General features: G+C 56.3%; 11 protein-coding genes across 11 annotated transcripts; 4 read left to right on the top strand and 7 right to left on the bottom strand.

The window, feature by feature from the left end:
- Positions 1 to 44: 44 nt before the first annotated feature.
- On the bottom strand, positions 45 to 1,295 carry KRP23_2239 (Transcription termination factor MTERF4, chloroplastic; the record flags this gene model as incomplete). The annotated part of the gene is made up of 4 exons (XM_067886948.1): positions 45 to 662; positions 735 to 878; positions 944 to 979; positions 1,038 to 1,295. 4 exons carry the CDS (start codon positions 1,293 to 1,295, stop codon positions 45 to 47), a joined length of 1,056 nt encoding a protein of 351 aa, XP_067749582.1.
- A 246-nt stretch (positions 1,296 to 1,541) lies between these two features.
- KRP23_2238 (Pyridinium-3,5-bisthiocarboxylic acid mononucleotide nickel insertion protein) lies at positions 1,542 to 2,194 on the bottom strand (the record flags this gene model as incomplete). Its single annotated transcript, XM_067886947.1, has 4 exons — positions 1,542 to 1,634; positions 1,704 to 1,836; positions 1,966 to 2,043; positions 2,118 to 2,194. The coding sequence occupies 4 exons, from the start codon at positions 2,192 to 2,194 to the stop codon at positions 1,542 to 1,544; spliced, it is 381 nt and encodes a 126-aa protein (XP_067749581.1).
- Positions 2,195 to 2,217: 23 nt separating this feature from the next.
- KRP23_2237 (putative nickel insertion protein) lies at positions 2,218 to 3,504 on the bottom strand (the record flags this gene model as incomplete). The annotated part of the gene is made up of 4 exons (XM_067886946.1): positions 2,218 to 2,221; positions 2,304 to 2,525; positions 2,603 to 3,357; positions 3,424 to 3,504. The coding sequence occupies 4 exons, from the start codon at positions 3,502 to 3,504 to the stop codon at positions 2,218 to 2,220; spliced, it is 1,062 nt and encodes a 353-aa protein (XP_067749580.1).
- Positions 3,505 to 3,950: 446 nt separating this feature from the next.
- Positions 3,951 to 4,304, bottom strand: KRP23_2236 (6-phosphogluconolactonase; the record flags this gene model as incomplete). The annotated part of the gene is made up of 1 exon (XM_067886945.1): positions 3,951 to 4,304. The coding sequence occupies one exon, from the start codon at positions 4,302 to 4,304 to the stop codon at positions 3,951 to 3,953; it is 354 nt and encodes a 117-aa protein (XP_067749579.1).
- Positions 4,305 to 5,213: 909 nt separating this feature from the next.
- On the top strand, positions 5,214 to 6,500 carry KRP23_2235 (putative nickel insertion protein; the record flags this gene model as incomplete). The annotated part of the gene is made up of 4 exons (XM_067886944.1): positions 5,214 to 5,294; positions 5,361 to 6,115; positions 6,193 to 6,414; positions 6,497 to 6,500. The coding sequence occupies 4 exons, from the start codon at positions 5,214 to 5,216 to the stop codon at positions 6,498 to 6,500; spliced, it is 1,062 nt and encodes a 353-aa protein (XP_067749578.1).
- A 68-nt stretch (positions 6,501 to 6,568) lies between these two features.
- KRP23_2234 (Pyridinium-3,5-bisthiocarboxylic acid mononucleotide nickel insertion protein) lies at positions 6,569 to 7,188 on the top strand (the record flags this gene model as incomplete). The annotated part of the gene is made up of 4 exons (XM_067886943.1): positions 6,569 to 6,600; positions 6,675 to 6,752; positions 6,882 to 7,014; positions 7,084 to 7,188. The coding sequence occupies 4 exons, from the start codon at positions 6,569 to 6,571 to the stop codon at positions 7,186 to 7,188; spliced, it is 348 nt and encodes a 115-aa protein (XP_067749577.1).
- Positions 7,189 to 7,329: 141 nt separating this feature from the next.
- KRP23_2233 (putative oxidoreductase) lies at positions 7,330 to 8,355 on the bottom strand (the record flags this gene model as incomplete). The annotated part of the gene is made up of 1 exon (XM_067886942.1): positions 7,330 to 8,355. The coding sequence occupies one exon, from the start codon at positions 8,353 to 8,355 to the stop codon at positions 7,330 to 7,332; it is 1,026 nt and encodes a 341-aa protein (XP_067749576.1).
- A 206-nt stretch (positions 8,356 to 8,561) lies between these two features.
- On the top strand, positions 8,562 to 9,460 carry KRP23_2232 (Signal recognition particle receptor subunit beta; the record flags this gene model as incomplete). The annotated part of the gene is made up of 3 exons (XM_067886941.1): positions 8,562 to 8,914; positions 8,986 to 9,072; positions 9,130 to 9,460. 3 exons carry the CDS (start codon positions 8,562 to 8,564, stop codon positions 9,458 to 9,460), a joined length of 771 nt encoding a protein of 256 aa, XP_067749575.1.
- Positions 9,461 to 9,695: 235 nt separating this feature from the next.
- KRP23_2231 (CCR4-NOT transcription complex subunit 7) lies at positions 9,696 to 10,517 on the bottom strand (the record flags this gene model as incomplete). Its single annotated transcript, XM_067886940.1, has 1 exon — positions 9,696 to 10,517. The coding sequence occupies one exon, from the start codon at positions 10,515 to 10,517 to the stop codon at positions 9,696 to 9,698; it is 822 nt and encodes a 273-aa protein (XP_067749574.1).
- A 351-nt stretch (positions 10,518 to 10,868) lies between these two features.
- On the top strand, positions 10,869 to 11,882 carry KRP23_2230 (uncharacterized protein; the record flags this gene model as incomplete). The annotated part of the gene is made up of 1 exon (XM_067886939.1): positions 10,869 to 11,882. One exon carries the CDS (start codon positions 10,869 to 10,871, stop codon positions 11,880 to 11,882), a length of 1,014 nt encoding a protein of 337 aa, XP_067749573.1.
- Positions 11,883 to 12,005: 123 nt separating this feature from the next.
- On the bottom strand, positions 12,006 to 16,049 carry KRP23_2229 (5-oxoprolinase; the record flags this gene model as incomplete). The annotated part of the gene is made up of 3 exons (XM_067886937.1): positions 12,006 to 15,509; positions 15,589 to 15,826; positions 15,892 to 16,049. The coding sequence occupies 3 exons, from the start codon at positions 16,047 to 16,049 to the stop codon at positions 12,006 to 12,008; spliced, it is 3,900 nt and encodes a 1,299-aa protein (XP_067749572.1).
- Positions 16,050 to 16,803: the final 754 nt, after the last annotated feature.

Below are 16,803 nucleotides of genomic sequence, written 5' to 3'. Positions count from 1 at the left end.
AATCGGAGCTTCTAAGGTCTTACTTACTATGCAAGCAAGTCGGTTTACTCCTTCTTCAGCAGCGCCTTGTACGCTGTCACGTAAGCAGCGTAACCCGGGTACTTGTCAATAAACAGAGTCTCCGACATTAAAATCCACGTGATATCGTCTACAACATCATGGCCCTTCGCCTCCAGGAACTCGACGCGCGGGCGCAGAAAGCGGTCCACATTGCGTGAGATGAATCTCGTGTTCTTCTCAAGTCGCTCCTTGCTGTAGCCCACCGAAATCAGGTAGTCGAATGCTTCACGCAAGACGCTGGTGCGGTACATGACGATGCGGCAGTTGAAAGTCAAGGCCCGCACTCCAGCTCCCTCCCCATACATCTCGTCAAGCACGTCCACCGTTTCTTTGATCCGAGCTGGAGTCAAGGCGAGACACTGTGGCACAATCGAAATGATGGCCGCTAGCTTCTGACGAGGAACGCCCAGCTCCGCCAAGTAGTTCACGTTCGCATGCAGACGCTCAACACTGAGGGTGAAAATCTGCGGAGCCATGGACAGAAAGCGCGTCACCTGCTTGTTGTTGAATCCAATTCCTCTCAGGAATAGCACTTTTAGGTCCAAGTTCTTTTTAATGCTGGTCGACACTCCTTGAGGGAAGACGTTGAACAGGTACGGGATCTGCCACACACAACAACCAATCCACTGTCAGTTTACACGTGTCAGCACCTTCAATAACGAAAAAACACTCACTTTCTTCCTGGGCACGCCGTGAGAAATGTACCAGTCAACAAGTGCCTCGTACTTGGTGATGGTGATTCCGAGGATGTTGGGGTGACGCACAATCGTCTGGTTGATCTTGTCCTGGGTGAGCCCCAATTCGGTCAGCCACTCAATCTACCGCACACAAAATAAAAATTAACAATTAACCTTCTCCCCAAGTTCATTATCACAGGCCGCACCTTGCTCTCAATCAGGTCCGTCGAACAGTAAAGCAGCTGCACATTGACACACTCAGACCCTGCGATGCAATTGTTACAATTTAATCGAACGCACCATGACGTTCTGGGAAACTGCTCGCAGCGCCTGCGTCTGAGTCATCCCTCGGTGCACCAAATAGTGCGTCGTGCGGTCCAGCATGTCCTGGGAGATGCTCAAGTGCTTGGGGAACTTGCGCACGATGCGCTCGTAGTACGTTGACTGCTGGCGCTCCATCAGCGCAAGTGCTGCCGCCTCCGTGGATGCCGCCGAAGCTGACGAGAACCCCCTCACGCGCGCCAGCGCCGGCAGGGAGCTCCTCCATAGTCGCAGCATTTTCACGTTAGTAGAGTGCAACGATTGGCTAGAAATTGAGGCGGGTTTTGGTGATCACAATATTGAACATGTTGGACTGTACAACATGATCGAGAAGCAATTTAATATTGATATTTTTTTTATTGACAGTATCTACTATTAATACGTAGTAGTTGGTCTGGTGCCCAACCATCTTGATTCCGTGCACCCCTGGTGTAGTCGAAGTATAGTGTCGAAGGAAAGAAGTTCCGGTATAATTCCACCAGTCTAAGCTCGCAGGCCGGTGATCTGGGCAAGGGCGAGAGCTTTCACCTCGTCAATAACTTGTAGCAGCGGTATGTTGTGCTCCACAGCAATCGCCTGATAAACAACAAAGATATGTGTCAGGTTACTATGCGCGAGCGATGGCCACGCAGGTAAGTATCTTGCCTTGCAGTGCTCAAACTCTGGGTGCACGTTCACCGCTTCATTGCCAAGGTATGCGACTTTAACGTCCACGGAGCGACCGAAAGCAGAGACAGAGACAAACTTGCGAGAGAGGAAGACGCGATCCACCACGTTGCTGCTCAAGCGACCGTTTATTGTTTCGATTAGGACATTCACGACATGGACAAGTGTTAGTGTTCATTCCGTCCTCTATCTTCCGCATCGTAGAGCCGGAAAGTGTGGAGAGAGGATAACGGCAACGTACCGGCGGACACCGAGCGTCGTGGTTTCACGGAAGAGCGCCTCTAAAATCTCTTGCTCGTTCTCAGCGCGGCACAAAATGCTGTTCACCAAGCACAAACAAACACAAAATCAGAAACATGACGCTCCCTTCGAATGCGGATCTGTGGTTGGTACCTGAGGCACACGCCCGGTCGGTTCTTCTTCATCTGAATGGGCTGCTTCCACACGTCCAATGCGTGATGCTTCGACATCAAACGCTCCGACACGTAGCCGATCACCTGCGGGTTCAAATCATCCAGGTTGGTCTCAAGAACGACAACTTTCTCGGTGGCAAAATGACAGGAGGCAGGTTCCGCAGACCTCGAGGTGGTGGCGGCAGGGTTGGCGTAGCTCTTTTCGGGGGCCGAGGGGTCGATCTTCGTTCCGATTGCAACGCGGACGATATTCGCATGGCCCGGGAACTCCTTCGTGCCGGCGCCAACACCCGTGTGCGTCGGAATGAATGCAGGTGGCTCGCCGAACGTGGAAGCGAGCGCCTTCACGAGGCTGATCCCCGTCGGCGTCACGAGCTCTCCCTTCGCCCTGCAATCACGGACAATGATGACTTTCTGCAGTACTCAGTGCAAAGTGCACAACCTTATACGTGTAGACAGACTCACCCTTTCGGAGCAGGACACACTGGAACGCCAATCATAAGACGGAACGTGGCCGGCGGCGGCACAGGCAGCTCTCCATGCATGCACTTGACCGTGCCCGAGGAGAAGGGCAGGAACGACGCGTGCACCTCGCGCACACCAAGCAAATCCAGCGCAAGCACAGAACCGATCGTGTCCACGATGCTGTCGATCGCGCCCACCTCGTGGAAGTGAATCTCTTGGAGCGACGTGCCGTGCGTGTGGGCCTCCGCCTGCGCTAAGAGGGTGAACACTGCCACGCTCTTCTCCTTCACCCAGTCAGACAGCTCGCTCTCGTGAATCAGAGCCTTGATGTCGTCTAAGTTGCGCATAGGCTCCCCGTGGTCGGCACCTTCTTCAGTGCCGTGCTTATGGCCATGGCTATGGTCATGGTCATGGTCATGGTCGTGGGAATGGTCGTGGTCGTGGGAATGGTCGTGGTGCATCTCGACCGGAGCAGCCTCAGCATCCTTCACTTCCACCGCCTCCTCCTCATGAGTGTGGGTGTCGTCGTGTCCGTGGCTGTGACTGTGACTGTGTCCATGGCTGTGGCTATGGCTGTGTCCGTGGAGAGGCGTGGGTGGAGCGACCTCCTTGTGCTGGTAGATGGATCCCACGTGCGCCTTGGTGCCTGCGATGCTGCCCGGTCCTTTCCACGCTCTGCTGGTGCTCAGCTGCCACTCGCCCTTGATGCCGTGCAGCGACTCGAGGCCGCGCTTGATGTCCGTCAGCGGGGCTCCCTACGAATGAGACACTGTCAGAGGGGGCAACTGACTGCACCGACAGAAGCAGCGAGCAACACCCACCGCGTCGATCAGCGCGCCAAGGAGCATGTCGCCCGCGATGCCCGCGGAGCAGTCGATGAAGGCGAGCGTCGTGCCGTCCATTTTTCGGCAGTGTTGGTGGTGTCTTGGTGGTGCCGAAAAGGGCAAGTGGAATGGTACTCGGAGTGACGTCAGGATGGCTAAGGTTGCTGGAAGTGGATGGAAGTTGTTGCAAATCGTTGAAGCGAGCTATGTTGCTGTAGCAGCTTATCGACTTCGACCATCAAGCACCTAGCATTGTCAAGTTGACAAGGCTCCCGAACATACCGCGGGTTTCCTTTGTTCTACTCGTCTGTAATTGGTTACTCTGGCACGTACAGGTAGACGGCTCCATCAATTGTGTACGAGTTTCCCGTGTACGATAGCAATCGCCATCCACCTTAAACACGTACATGTCGTCTGAGCTTTAGTTTGCCACAATGAGCCAGTCTTCGTTGATCGTGAAACCACGAGGAATCTGACCGCGTGTGCTCTCCCAGCCAAGAGGGGTCAGTGTGCCAACCGTCTCATCAATCGCAAAATGGCGATCGAGTCACGATTCGACATGTACACAACTTGCCGTTGCTCGACAGGTGCATGTCTGCTGCAGTGCTCGTAGTTGTAAAATTGGCCAGTAGGGTCGTGATGTTCTGGATAGCCGGACTCTCCAACAAAATCTCCTGCTGGTTGATCTTGTACACGCCGACGGCGTTGGAAATCTCGTTCGAGACGTAGAGGAAGTCCCCATTCACGCTCAGCACGGTGTGGCGAGGTCTCGACCCAGGTGGACGGTAGACCGTCTCAAGGCTGTTGAGCGTCTGCCCCTTGGCGTCGAGCTCGTACTGCAGCAGGTTTTCACCACCTAGGTTGAGTTGGGCAGCCATCTCGTGCTGTGGATGTGACCCGTAGCCTGCTGGTCCATGACAACATGGCTGCCATTCGGGAACTCCTCGTAGAAGCTTTCTGGTGTGACGGTACCGTCGTCGTAGAGCGGGAATAATGAGAGGCTGCCGGCGCAGTTGGCCAAGACTACGAAGTCCTCGTTGGGGCTCAGAGTGAGGTGTGTGGGGGACCCACCCTGCATCGGTTGCGTGTTGAGAAGGTCGAGTGTGCCGTTGGCGTTCTGCGTCAATGCCGACACGTACCCGGTCCCCGGTCCCCGTGGCGCGGATGAGGGCGTAGATCACACGATTGCCGTCGTACAATTTGCTGGTATATTCCTGCAGGTTGGTGGGATTGAGTCCGCCTGAGGTGAAGCTTAGCGGCGCGACAGCCCACCACGGAGTGGGCTGTCGGTCGTCGATGTAGCAGCGAGCAGGATTGGGTGGGGTTCGACCTCTCGAGTCGTAGCAGTAGAGCCGACAATGGCAGCTGCGGCGTAGAGTAGAAAACTGGAAAGTCGCACGGATTTTAAACGAACGTGAGAGTGGACAATTCCGCAGACGGGAATCCGATGAATGAGGTGTAGCCCCCGGTCTGCAATGCATGGCACCTACCGGCAGCAGAAGCGTCAACTACTCACGCAACAGCCTGGTCTTAGGCTGGTCTTAGGTGCCAGGTTTTACTCTTCCATTTTGGCCGGAAAGGGAACCACGGGGTAATACGTGTTCGACATGACAGGACCATCGCTTGATGGTCGAAGTCGATAAGCTGCTACAGCAACATAGCTCGCTTCAACGATTTGCAACAACTTCCATCCACTTCCAGCAACCTTAGCCATCCTGACGTCACTCCGAGTACCATTCCACTTGCCCTTTTCGGCACCACCAAGACACCACCAACACTGCCGAAAAATGGACGGCACGACGCTCGCCTTCATCGACTGCTCCGCGGGCATCGCGGGCGACATGCTCCTTGGCGCGCTGATCGACGCGGTGGGTGTTGCTCGCTGCTTCTGTCGGTGCAGTCAGTTGCCCCCTCTGACAGTGTCTCATTCGTAGGGAGCCCCGCTGACGGACATCAAGCGCGGCCTCGAGTCGCTGCACGGCATCAAGGGCGAGTGGCAGCTGAGCACCAGCAGAGCGTGGAAAGGACCGGGCAGCATCGCAGGCACCAAGGCGCACGTGGGATCCATCTACCAGCACAAGGAGGTCGCTCCACCCACGCCTCTCCACGGACACAGCCATAGCCACAGCCATGGACACAGTCACAGTCACAGCCACGGACACGACGACACCCACACTCATGAGGAGGAGGCGGTGGAAGTGAAGGATGCTGAGGCTGCTCCGGTCGAGATGCACCACGACCATTCCCACGACCACGACCATTCCCACGACCATGACCATGACCATGACCATAGCCATGGCCATAAGCACGGCACTGAAGAAGGTGCCGACCACGGGGAGCCTATGCGCAACTTAGACGACATCAAGGCTCTGATTCACGAGAGCGAGCTGTCTGACTGGGTGAAGGAGAAGAGCGTGGCAGTGTTCACCCTCTTAGCGCAGGCGGAGGCCCACACGCACGGCACGTCACTCCAAGAGATTCACTTCCACGAGGTGGGCGCGATCGACAGCATCGTGGACACGATCGGTTCTGTGCTTGCGCTGGATTTGCTTGGTGTGCGCGAGGTGCACGCGTCGTTCCTGCCCTTCTCCTCGGGCACGGTCAAGTGCATGCATGGAGAGCTGCCTGTGCCGCCGCCGGCCACGTTCCGTCTTATGATTGGCGTTCCAGTGTGTCCTGCTCCGAAAGGGTGAGTCTGTCTACACGTATAAGGTTGTGCACTTTGCACTGAGTACTGCAGAAAGTCATCATTGTCCGTGATTGCAGGGCGAAGGGAGAGCTCGTGACGCCGACGGGGATCAGCCTCGTGAAGGCGCTCGCTTCCACGTTCGGCGAGCCACCTGCATTCATTCCGACGCACACGGGTGTTGGCGCCGGCACGAAGGAGTTCCCGGGCCATGCGAATATCGTCCGCGTTGCAATCGGAACGAAGATCGACCCCTCGGCCCCCGAAAAGAGCTACGCCAACCCTGCCGCCACCACCTCGAGGTCTGCGGAACCTGCCTCCTGTCATTTTGCCACCGAGAAAGTTGTCGTTCTTGAGACCAACCTGGATGATTTGAACCCGCAGGTGATCGGCTACGTGTCGGAGCGTTTGATGTCGAAGCATCACGCATTGGACGTGTGGAAGCAGCCCATTCAGATGAAGAAGAACCGACCGGGCGTGTGCCTCAGGTACCAACCACAGATCCGCATTCGAAGGGAGCGTCATGTTTCTGATTTTGTGTTTGTTTGTGCTTGGTGAACAGCATTTTGTGCCGCGCTGAGAACGAGCAAGAGATTTTAGAGGCGCTCTTCCGTGAAACCACGACGCTCGGTGTCCGCCGGTACGTTGCCGTTATCCTCTCTCCACACTTTCCGGCTCTACGATGCGGAAGATAGAGGACGGAATGAACACTAACACTTGTCCATGTCGTGAATGTCCTAATCGAAACAATAAACGGTCGCTTGAGCAGCAACGTGGTGGATCGCGTCTTCCTCTCTCGCAAGTTTGTCTCTGTCTCTGCTTTCGGTCGCTCCGTGGACGTTAAAGTCGCATACCTTGGCAATGAAGCGGTGAACGTGCACCCAGAGTTTGAGCACTGCAAGGCAAGATACTTACCTGCGTGGCCATCGCTCGCGCATAGTAACCTGACACATATCTTTGTTGTTTATCAGGCGATTGCTGTGGAGCACAACATACCGCTGCTACAAGTTATTGACGAGGTGAAAGCTCTCGCCCTTGCCCAGATGAGGACGCCGAGTACCGATGTGCAGCATTGAGGTGCTCAGTAAGCCAAACACCGGAAATTGGAAACGAATAGCGTCTGCGTTGGATTCACCAAGCGTCTTTGTCATTGTCACTCACACGTTTTGCTACCACTTCAAAAAGGTCTTTGTTCTCGTCTTGCGTTTTGCACGAGTTTATCTCTTGGCCATCTGCCAGATATTCTTGAGCTCGTGCATGCCAGCGCCGTAGCAGAAGGCAGCTAGGCGACCTGGGATAATGCCCTGCACCAGGTTCGCGGCCAAGTAGGCGAACCAGGTGTCGTAGACGAGCACTTCGCCGTTAAACATGGCGTCCAGAGCCAGTTTGGCTGTGTCCTTGGCGTCCGCCGTGAGTCCAGGGAACGTCATGCACACCGCCTGGTCAAGATTGGCCGTCTTGCCAAAGTTGGTGGCCACAGGTCCCGGACACACACAAGTAACCGTGACCCCCGTGGAGCGCAGCTCGTAGCTCAGCGCTTGACTGAAGCTGGTCGCAAAGGCCTTGCTACCGCCGTACAGCGCCGCCGTGGGCACTGCACAGGCCCCAGCAATGGAACTAATGTTGAGCACACGTCCAATGCCGCGCTTCACCATCTGCGGCACCATAGCGTGTGTGAGCTTGGCCATGGCGTGCATGTCGAGCGTCATGAGCTCGTCCACGTCCTTGCCCTTGAGCTCCGTGAAGTCCTTGGTCAGACAGGCCCCCGCATTGTTCACGAGGATGTCGACCACCAGCCCCTTGTCCCTCACAAACTTGATCAGCTTGTCGATCCCCTCGGTGGTCGCCAAGTCGCACACGCACACCAACACCTGCGTAGGGCCGTTCACGAGCTCCATCTCGGCGCGCATTCTCTCCAGCACCGTCTCGGAGCGCGCCGTCAGCACGAGCGAATACTTTTGCTCCGACAGCAAGTAGCTCATCTCCCTCCCGAGCCCCGAGGACGCCCCTGTCACCAGCGCGAAGCGTTTGAGCTCGGGCGTCGTGGGCTCGAACTTCCAGAGGTGGTACCGTGTGAGTGCCAAGTCGAGACTCGCCATGATGAAGTACAGGAAGAGCAACACGCGCACCACCTGCACGACGATAGACCCGTCTACGAAGGACAAACCCAGCAGCAACACGCCCGTTAAATGCGCGGGCTTCCACACCACATTCACGCGCTCTCGGCGCTTCGGGGTCGACATAATTGACACAAGTGATCCCCTCTGCTCTCTTGACTTGAACTGACAGTGGTCCTCACTTGATTGTCAACCGCACTTAATCGAGCACGCACAATTTGTCCAATCAACGTGTTCATTACCTCCATTTGAACCAATCAGAATGTGGAATGCACTTCACCTGACGTGTCATTCCCGTTTGTGCGACCTCCTGCTCAAGTGCCTTCCTGACGATGCTGGTGGAGCTGCTGACGTACAAGTTCTATGGGGCGCCGGCCTACATGGTGGTGCCTTTCGTGGCCCTCGTGGTGGTGTACGTGGTGCTGGTGGTGCGCTTCATCCTGCACATGCGCGGCCTCAACGTGAGCTTCACGGGTAAGAAGCGCAAGATGGCGTTGCTGCTGGGCCCGCGCCACGCCGGCAAGACGAGCTTCTTCCACCTCATCCGTGACGGGCAGCACGCGGACACGGTGAGCTCTATGAAGGAGCAGACCTTCCGCTTCATGGTGCACCCCAAGTACAACCCGGACAAATTCGACGCCGAGCTCACTGTCGTCGACTACCCGGGCCACGAGCGCCTCCGCTCGTAAGGCTGCTGGCTATCGAGTTATTTTCATTATTGCAATAGTTTAATGGTGATTATTTTGTTTTTTGTAGACGAGTGGGGGACTTTTTCCCTGTCGCCGGGTGCATCGCCTTCTTCGTGGACGCCAGCGACCTGTCGTCGTTCCGCAAGGCTGCAGAGTACGTTGTTTTGCAAGTGCAAGTGCAATATATGGTGCTAATTTGTGTTGGGAGCAGATTCCTGTACGACATTTTCGCCAACAAGAAGGTGAACGACCAGACGCCGCCGATCATGGTGGTGTGCAACAAGAGCGAGGCGCCTGGCGCTTCGAGCCCGCAGACCGTGCGTGATGCGCTGGAGAAGGAGCTGACCCAGCTCAAGACGACGCGCTCGTCGCTGGAGACGGAGGGAGACGACGACGAGCAGGACTTGTCGCAGGTGCCAGTCGGCCGCGATGGAGCTCCGTTCCAGTTCGACGTGGATTCGCCGTGCGAGATCTCGTTCGTCAAGTGCAGCGTCAAGGACGCCGAGATTCACGACGTGGTGCGTTTTATCCAGCAGCACTAAGCAAGCAGCGTGGACACACACGTGAAGAGTATCAGGGCAATGACGTCACGACTCGGTGACCAAAGCTGCTAACGTGTTTTCCAGTAAGTAATCTGCGTCGAGTGAACAGGGCATCGGAAACAGCTAATCCACAGTGCTTCTAGTGTGTGGTGGGTAGATGGTTTTGTTCGTGGTGCTATTTGCATGTGCTTTCCTAAGCCTGTCGGTATCCTCAGCACTCGCCTTTGCTGCTAGTCTATGGCTGGCCCAAGTTGGCAATGCTATTGCCCAGTCCGTAGAGCTGACCAGAGTACTTGGCTGCGTTTTCGACATTGCCGTCGAAGAAGACCTCGACCATCTTGAAGAACGTGGCGGCCGTGAGCAGCGCGTCTGATCCCGCCTGGTGCATTGTGCCTATTCTTTCCACCTTGAGGTCCTCGGCCAAGCGACTGAGTCCTCCCACCTTGTCAAAGTCCATCGCCACGTGCTTGAGGTCAAACGTCGCCGGGAAGTACGTGTGCAGCAAGTCGAAGAACGTGTCTTCCTCCGCTGGCAGTGGGGCACAGGTCAGCACCTTGAGTAGGTAGCCAAAGTCGGACGATCCGTGGAACGAGACCCACTTGACGTGGTCGCCCAGAACGAGTCCGGACGGCACGAGCAGCTCCCCGAACCTGGCCACTTCGATTCCCAGCTCCTCGTGCTTGGCAAAGTCGATACCTGCCTGCTTGAGGATCTCGATCGAGTCCTGCGCGTACATGTCCTCACTGAGGCTGAACTTGAAGTTGAACTGCCACACCGGCAGCTCCTCCATGAACGAGCCGTCCTCGTTGAAGAAGGCCACACCCAGCTGGATGATTCGTAGCAGGTCCACGTTGCAGCGCAGCGTCTGGTACTGGTAGTCGGATGACGTGGTGAACGAGCCGATGGGGCGTGCCACGACGCCCGGATACTCCGTGTCCATGGCCACGTAACATCCTCTGGTCACCACTTCTCGGATAGTCTTCATGGTCTCCTCCAGGTTGGTCTCCCACACGTCGCGAATCTCCACCTCGGCGGGCATGGGGCGGGCCGACAGCATCGCGACAAGAGTCGGAAGAGTCGGAGATGGAGCTTTAAACTGCTGTAGCGTCGCGACGGGAGCTCGACAGAGGACGGCGCTTGGAAGAGAGGAACGGCACGCGTCTGGATATTTACGTCACGCGGTTTGCAGGCTGGAAACACGCTCAACAGAAGCTGCACACGCCGGAACAGGAGCTGTCACTACGCAAGTCGACAAGCTCACCTCGCCTTCTGCTTATGCGGGGAGCTATTGTTCCGTTTCGCACTTAGCAACGACCATATTCTTTTTAACGAATGAGATCACAGTATGTTTTGAACCAATCACAACAGGCATATCTATTGGCACTCCGGCCACACATTCATTTCGGAAATGTTGTCGTTGGCAGTTCGTTCACGGCTGCTGTGCGCACCCGTGGCCACCCGCGCCGCGTCTAGAGTCGCTTGCTGCATCGGCAACAACAACACCGATATCTCCGCCCGCTTCCAAGCGCCGAAATCGCGCGTTTTTTCGACGCTCGACGGCCCAAAAGACGGCGAGAATGAGCAGGATGATGACCCGGCGCTGGAGGACGGACAGCAGCCAATCAACGGGGAGTTGAGTCCTTTAGAGCGGCTCATGCAGCACTCGCAGCAGTTCCAATTGGACATGGACGAAGAGGGGGAATCAGAAAACGACAGTGAACCAAAGCACGATGAGGGTGACGATGAGGATGATGATGACGATGAAGACGAACCTTTTGCCAGCAATTGGCAGTCGGAGACCAGTCGACCTGCTCCTGCGTTCAAGCGCGATCCTTTCCGTCGTCGAGGTTTATCGGACCGGCAGTCGAAACTAGGGAAGATGGCGGTCAATCGCCTGGCTGGTAAGGACATGGACGAGCTCAACTACGAAGCGGAGCTGGAGAACGTGTGGGATGAGGGGGAACTCAAGCTCCGCAAGTTCCACCGCGCGCTGCGTCGTGAAGAGGACAGGGATCACGTGTGCACCAACTGCGGGGAGCGCGGTCATCGCTCGAGGAACTGCCTCGTGCCATGGATCTGCCCAAACTGCGGCGGGTTGGGCCACGCCGCTGGTCAGTGTAGGTTCCGAAGCACTCCCAAGTCTATTGACGAGTTCCTTAAGAGGGAGGAGTACTACCATGAGAAGAGGAAGCAGAGTTGGAAACTCAGGAAGAAAGCGGCCCGAGCGTCCAAGAACCCGCACATGCCGCGACCCAAGGAGGTGCCCACGAGTGATTTTAACAAGCGCAATGAGAGTCTACGAAAGGAGCTGGACGATGAGCTGGACGCGTACGCCGACATGCTGGAGGAAAGGGCTCGGAAGCGGAAAACGCACAAGGCGCAGAAGGATGCACAGAGTGACAACGCAACGCCCGAGAGTTAAGAGACGAAAAGAAACCCAGTGTTAGAGCTTGAAAGCATAAGGAACTCTTGTATCTGGGACGCACTTCACTAGCTCAATTGCTCTCTGTTTTTCGTGAGCATGTCCTTGGTCGGGCATGGTCGTTTAGTTGGCATCTCCGAAGCCACCGCCGCCGGGCGTGAACAGGGTCAAGACCTCGCCTGGCAGCACGTCCACCGTGTTTTTGCCTCCGAGGTTGACTGTACGACCTCCCCGGCGATAAAGCAAGTTGATACCGCGAGCACCAGGTGCGCCGCCCTCGAGACCGTAAGGCTGGAAAGCACGTCGCTCCGAAAGAATGCTGACAGTCATGCCCTCCAGGAACTCCAATTGACGCACCACACCGTCGCCGCCACGGAACTTGCCTTCGCCACCTGAACCTTCGCGGAGGTGGAATGCACGCAGGAGCACGGGGAAGCGCTTCTCCAGAATCTCGGGATCTGTGATGCGCGTGTTGGTCATGTGCGTGTGGATTCCGCTGCGGCCATGCCAAGATGGGCCGGCACCAGCGCCACCAGCGATGGTTTCGTAGTAGCCGCCAAGCGTGGCGCTGCCGAACGTCAGGTTGTTCATGCAACCCTGCGAGGCTGCGCAGGCACCGAAGGCCTTGAGGATCACATCGGTGATGCGCTGGCTGGTGAGCACGTTGCCCCCGACGACGGCGGCGTTAGCGCTGGGATTCAGAATGCTACCTTCGCTCGGGAAGCGTACCTCGATGGGAGTCAGACAGCCTTGGTTAAGTGGCAAGTCTTCACCAGGCAGCAGACAGCGCAAACAGTAGATGATTGCAGAGTAAGTCACTGCTGGGGGCGTGTTCACGTTTCCGAAGACTTCGGGTCCAGTGCCAGCAAAGTCGAACACCGCAGAGTTCGAGCGGCGGTCGATCGAGATCTGCAGTGCAATTCTCGTGCCGTCATCCATGAAATCTTCAGCTTGAACCACGCCCACTTCTGGCAGCTTTCGCTGCAGCGAGAACTCGTGGAGCATATTACGCACGGCAATCTCAGCTGCCTGCTGGATGTAGTCCATGTAGGCAGTGACCACCGGCAACGAGTATTCGGCACAAAGCTCGTGCATCAGCACCACACCACGTTGGTTGGCAGCGACCTGAGCGCGCAAATCGGACAGGTTGTCGCGCAAGTTGCGCGTGCCGATGCAAGGGCGTCCCTGATCATCCATACGTCCCTTCTGCAGTAGGATGTCGGTGATCTCTTTCTCACGGAACTCGCCCACCTTGCCATCCACCAGCTTGAACGCCACAATTGCTGCGCCTTCTTCAGACAGCGTCTTTGAGAGAGGAGGCATGGAGCCAGGCGAGATGCCACCGATATCGGCGTGGTGGCCACGACTGGCCACAAAAAACTCAATTTTACCGCTCGTTTGGTCAAACACAGGTGTGATGACGGTGATGTCTGGCAGGTGAGAACCCCCAGCAAGCTGAGGGTGGTTAGACAGCAACACGTCTCCGTCAGAGAGATCGTCGCCCCAGTACTTGAGCTGGTGGCGCACTGCCTGTTGCATAGCACCAAGGTGAACGGGAAGGTGTGGCGCGTTTGCCACGAGTCCACCATCCGGGCCAAACAGGGCACACGAGAAGTCCAAGCGCTCCTTGATGTTCACAGACACCGACGTACGCGCCAGCGTACGGCCCATCTGTTCGGCAATGCCCATGAATCGGTGCGAAAACACCGAGAGCTGGATGGGGTCTAACGGCACGTCTTCAGAGCGCAGAGCGGGGTGATCATTTTCCGGCCCAGCAGCCTCAACACTGTTGACAAGGAACAGGTCACCGCTGGGCATGATCTGCACTCCCCACTCAGGTTCCACAACTACTGTCGCCGTGCCCTGCATAATAACTGCCGGTCCGGTGTACTTGGCACCACGCTTTTCAAGAAGCTCTTCATGCAGATAAACGGGAATCTGCTTCCAAGCCTTCTCTTGCTCAAAGTAGAAGCGCGTCATCGAGTGGGGTGAGCACGGCTCAACAGCCTCAACAGCGCTTGCGCCGACCGTCAATGCCGGGTCCTTCAGGTCGGGTGACACCGTAGCGCGCACACGAACGTCATCGATGAGAATCGAGCGGTTCTGCAGAACAAAACCAAATTCACGCTGATACTTCTTCACAAAAGTGGCCTCGAAATCAAATACTGCGAGAGCGTCCGCACCACTTGCAATAGACTCGCCCTTCGCGCCCGCAGGTCCGCGTGTCATGACAGCGTTATCGGTGCCTTCGTAGCGCATGTTGAGGAAATACTGCACCTGCACGTCCTCATGCTGGAACCCATCAGCAACCAGCTCGTTCACCGCTTCGTCAGCGATTTTAGTCAGACTGCTAATCAAAGCGGGCTTGGTCGCGGCACTGTATTCTGCGGACGAGGGCTGCTGCTTGTCAACAACACTATCAGCCACACTCAAGCCATACGCCGAGAGAATACCGCTGTAGCGGTGAATGTAAACCCTCGACATGCCCAGCGCCTTTGCGATGGAGCAAGCATGCTGCGGTCCAGCACCTCCAAAGCATGCCAGGATGTGCGTGCTGATGTCGTAGCCCTTATTCTGCGTAAGGTTTCGGATGGGGCGGCACATAGCTTCGTTAGCCACACGCAGGAAACCCGAGGCTACCTCTTCCATCGTGTACTTGGTTCCACTAGCACCTGCAGAAGCGTTAATTTCCCTTGTGAGCTCTTCGAACGCTTGCTGCGATCCAGCAACATCCAGGGGCTCGTCCTCATTAGGGCCAAAGATCTTAGGGAAGAAGTCGGGCAGAATACGACCAGTGACCAGGTTGGCATCAGTGACACTCAGGTAGCCGTTCTTGCGGTAGCACACAGGCCCGGGGTGCGCTCGCACGGACTCAGGGCCAACAAGAAACAGTCCGTTCTTGTAAAACAGGCGTGAGCCACCTCCTGCAGCCACCGTCTGGATGTCCAGTTGCGGTGCACGCACAGTCACGTTGGCCGTCACACTCTCGAGAACGTGCTCGAACTTGCCATCAAAGCGAGAGACGTCCGTGGAGGTGCCGCCCATGTCAAATCCGATCACGGCAGGCTGCACTGAGGCAGCACCAGGCGTTTCCGGCGGTCGCGTCGTACGGGCGTAGCCCACCACTCCACCGGCAGGACCAGAGAGAATAGCACGGTGCCCGTGGAAGTGCTTCATGCGCGCAAGTCCGCCATCGCTCTGCATGAAGCTAATGTTCACTTGGTCCAATCCTTCGCCAAAACCAGCGCAGAACGACGCCACATACTTCTTGATCACCGGCGTCAGGTAAGCGTCGGCGCACGTGGTGAAACCACGCGGCACAGCCTTCACCATAGGCATGACCTCCGACGACAGCGAGACTTGCGTGAAGCCCAACTTGACAGCAATGTCGCGAACCTGCTGCTCGTGGCGCGGGAACGTGTACGAGTGCAGCAGCACGATGGCCACACTCTCCACTCCATCATCCCGCGCTGCTTGCAACTTCTTGGTAAGGTCGTCAGCATCCAGATCCTGGATCACACGAATGTAGTCGCCACTGATGCCCTTCTCGTCCGTCGGTTGACGGTCCTTCTCATTGCTCACAATCTGCAGCCGCTCGTCCACCTCAACCACCGAGTCGTATAGCGTCTGCGCCAATTTCACGTCATAAAAAATACACCACGTCAAAAAACTCAGCACCCAATCAGCAATAAATGACTCAACTGACGTCGGGCATGTGGATCTCGAGATCGAAGATCTTGGGACGCGACTGGTTGCCAATGTACAGCAGGTCGTGGAAGCCCTTGGTGGTCACCAGCACCGTGCGTTCTCCGTTCCTCTCTAACAGCGCGTTGGTGGCCACTGTCGTCCCCATCCGGATGCTCTGGATCTTGGCCGTGTCCACTGGTTGGTCGCGCGGGTGCGGGACGCCTGTCATGATCTCCAGCACGCGGCGGATTCCCTCTCTAAGTGCATGAACAACATTGTGAGTAACTACCCCTCAGCATTGCATAGTATTTGTTCCCCGTACCGAGGAGCGTCCGGGTAGTTGGCGGGGTCCTCCGACAGCAGCTTGATGACCTTTGGCTGCACGTCCACGACGTTTCCCTGGGCGTCCAGCACGTCCATCTCGGCGTAGACGTCCGTGAAGGTGCCGCCGCGGTCGATGGCGAAGCGGAAGACGCGCATATTCAGCAGGCGGTGCCACAGACAAACCTTCTCGGACTTGGATTGCTTGGATGCGTGCAAAATGCACAATGACGATGGGCATCGTGACGGACAGAACGCAATCGAATTCTGATTGGCCAAGTAGTAGCTGGGAAGCACCTTAATTGGCCAATTATCTCGGGATGGGTAAAACATATCGGTAAACCGGTAGCAAAGTATTATGATGCTCGCCTGTGGTGTTGGCGGGAGGAACTGCCTGAAATCATCACCAATGTGCTCTCTTAAGACCTGCCCGAATTCAAGAGACCATCGACACGCTGGATGGGATGTTTGGAGTTGGAGTGAAGGCGTTGTTAAAGCATTCCCCCATAGTGCTGCACAACATCGATGGTCGACAATTCAGGTAATCAAAGTAGTTGCTTCAACTTGGCCCCACTTTCAACGAATCAAACGCGTACAAAACCATTTCATCCAATCAAAATACTAGAGATCGCCGGTACCAACTTGAAGTGGCAGAGGCTCGATGTGTCATTCCACAATTCCTCCACACTAAAAGCTTCGCCGCCGTCAGCGCTCTCCCCGTTCTCCTCCATTCCGTCACCCCCATCCAACTAATTCCACCTCAGTTCATCACTTCACCCCGTGCCAGGTTTCTTTTGAATAATCGTCGCAAGAGAAAAATCTTGTTGAAGAGGCGCGTTCTTTGCTGCGGATTGCTCACGCTTCCATCATTTCGTCTCAGTTTCAGATCCGCCAGCTTCCACCCAGGCATCCG

Source organism: Phytophthora ramorum (genome assembly GCF_020800215.1).
Source record: "Phytophthora ramorum isolate Pr-102 chromosome Unknown Phyram_PR-102_s0002, whole genome shotgun sequence".
Taxonomy (NCBI): Eukaryota; Oomycota; class Peronosporomycetes; order Peronosporales; family Peronosporaceae; genus Phytophthora; species Phytophthora ramorum.
Note: the sequence above shows the minus strand (reverse complement) of the source record. Positions and strands in the feature narration are given on the sequence as shown.